The 1,135-nt window shown below is 48.5% G+C and overlaps 1 protein-coding gene across 1 annotated transcript in view; it reads left to right on the top strand.

The window, feature by feature from the left end:
• Window positions 1-223: 223 nt before the first annotated feature.
• The window catches only part of LOC119582303 (pro-resilin-like), a 1,294-nt gene continuing 382 nt past the window's right edge, over window positions 224-1,135 (top strand). Inside the window, exons 1-4 of the mRNA XM_037930518.1 lie at window positions 224-247; window positions 406-426; window positions 563-828; window positions 982-1,109. Coding sequence (XP_037786446.1) covers window positions 224-247; window positions 406-426; window positions 563-828; window positions 982-1,109 — 439 coding nt within the window. The remainder of the gene's footprint in view (window positions 248-405; window positions 427-562; window positions 829-981; window positions 1,110-1,135) is intronic.

Here is a 1,135-nt window from a genome sequence, read left to right as displayed (position 1 = left end):
TAGACAGACAGATAAATTGAGAGACAGATATAATCGTTTCAACTTATCTATAAAGAAGGGAGATACATTCACAAGAAAGCAAAACAAAAAAAAAGTACAAAAATGCAAATTACTACGGGAAGTAAAGCATGTATCTTCGCGTGCATGACGGCCGGCCTCGCCCTCGCTAGCAGGCGGGCGTATAAAAGGCGTGGGTGAATTTTCATGGATCACTTCTGCCAGCATGAACAGCGTGAACATGAAGATAGTTAGTGATCTTATTAGTGGTTCTTGAATATTCTGAATACACGCGAGTTCTTGGTTAAAGTGGAATAAAATACTAAGTTTGGGTTGCTGTCTTGATTTTCTCTTCAAGGAAGCTGCATAGAAGAAAAATACTTTGAGATGTTGTTACCTTTTTTGTAGACATTCAAAATGATGCAGAAGGTAAAGAGATAATCGGAGATCAAGCATCCAGTTCCATAACTGGAGTGTTTACGCTGAGATTACGAGGCTGTCTATCGATATTGTTCTTTGTGCTTTGAACGAAACGATCTCATAATCATTATTTACGCCATGTCAGGTAGCGGTCGCAGTGCTCACGTTCGCGGCGCTGGCTCGGGCGGCGCCTCAGGAGGGCTACAACTACCCGACGCCCGGGGTTCAAGGACTGCCTCTGGCCGGGTCCGGTTCGGGTTCCGGACAGTTCTCTTCTGGGTCCGGGTTCAGGCAGGAACAATACCCTTCCGTGCCCGCCCAGTACGCCTTCCAGTGGGACGTGAACGACGCGCCTTCAGGGAACTTCTTCGGCCACGGCGAGCAGAGAGAGAATGACGACACTAAGGGAAAGTAAGTCAGCTGATGAAGCGAAGGCGAAGTAAGAAACGAATGTGCTTCCCTACTGCGATTGAGGGTTTTCTTGTGTATGCCATTTATTCCTGTTTCTAAGTACGCATTATAATCAGACGAAGCGTCCTTGTATGACATCTTATCTTTCCGCAGGTACTACGTGCAGCTTCCCGACGGACGCCGCCTGGTGGTTGAGTATTACGTGGACAGCAACGGCTTCCACCCCACCGTGTCCTTCGAGGGCCAGATCACGGCCGGAGGTCAGGGCCAGTATGGCCAGGGTCAAGGAGGAGGATCGGGCCAGTTC

Source organism: Penaeus monodon, chromosome 15 (assembly GCF_015228065.2).
Source record: "Penaeus monodon isolate SGIC_2016 chromosome 15, NSTDA_Pmon_1, whole genome shotgun sequence".
NCBI lineage: Eukaryota > Metazoa > Arthropoda > Malacostraca > Decapoda > Penaeidae > Penaeus > Penaeus monodon.
Note: the sequence above shows the minus strand (reverse complement) of the source record. Positions and strands in the feature narration are given on the sequence as shown.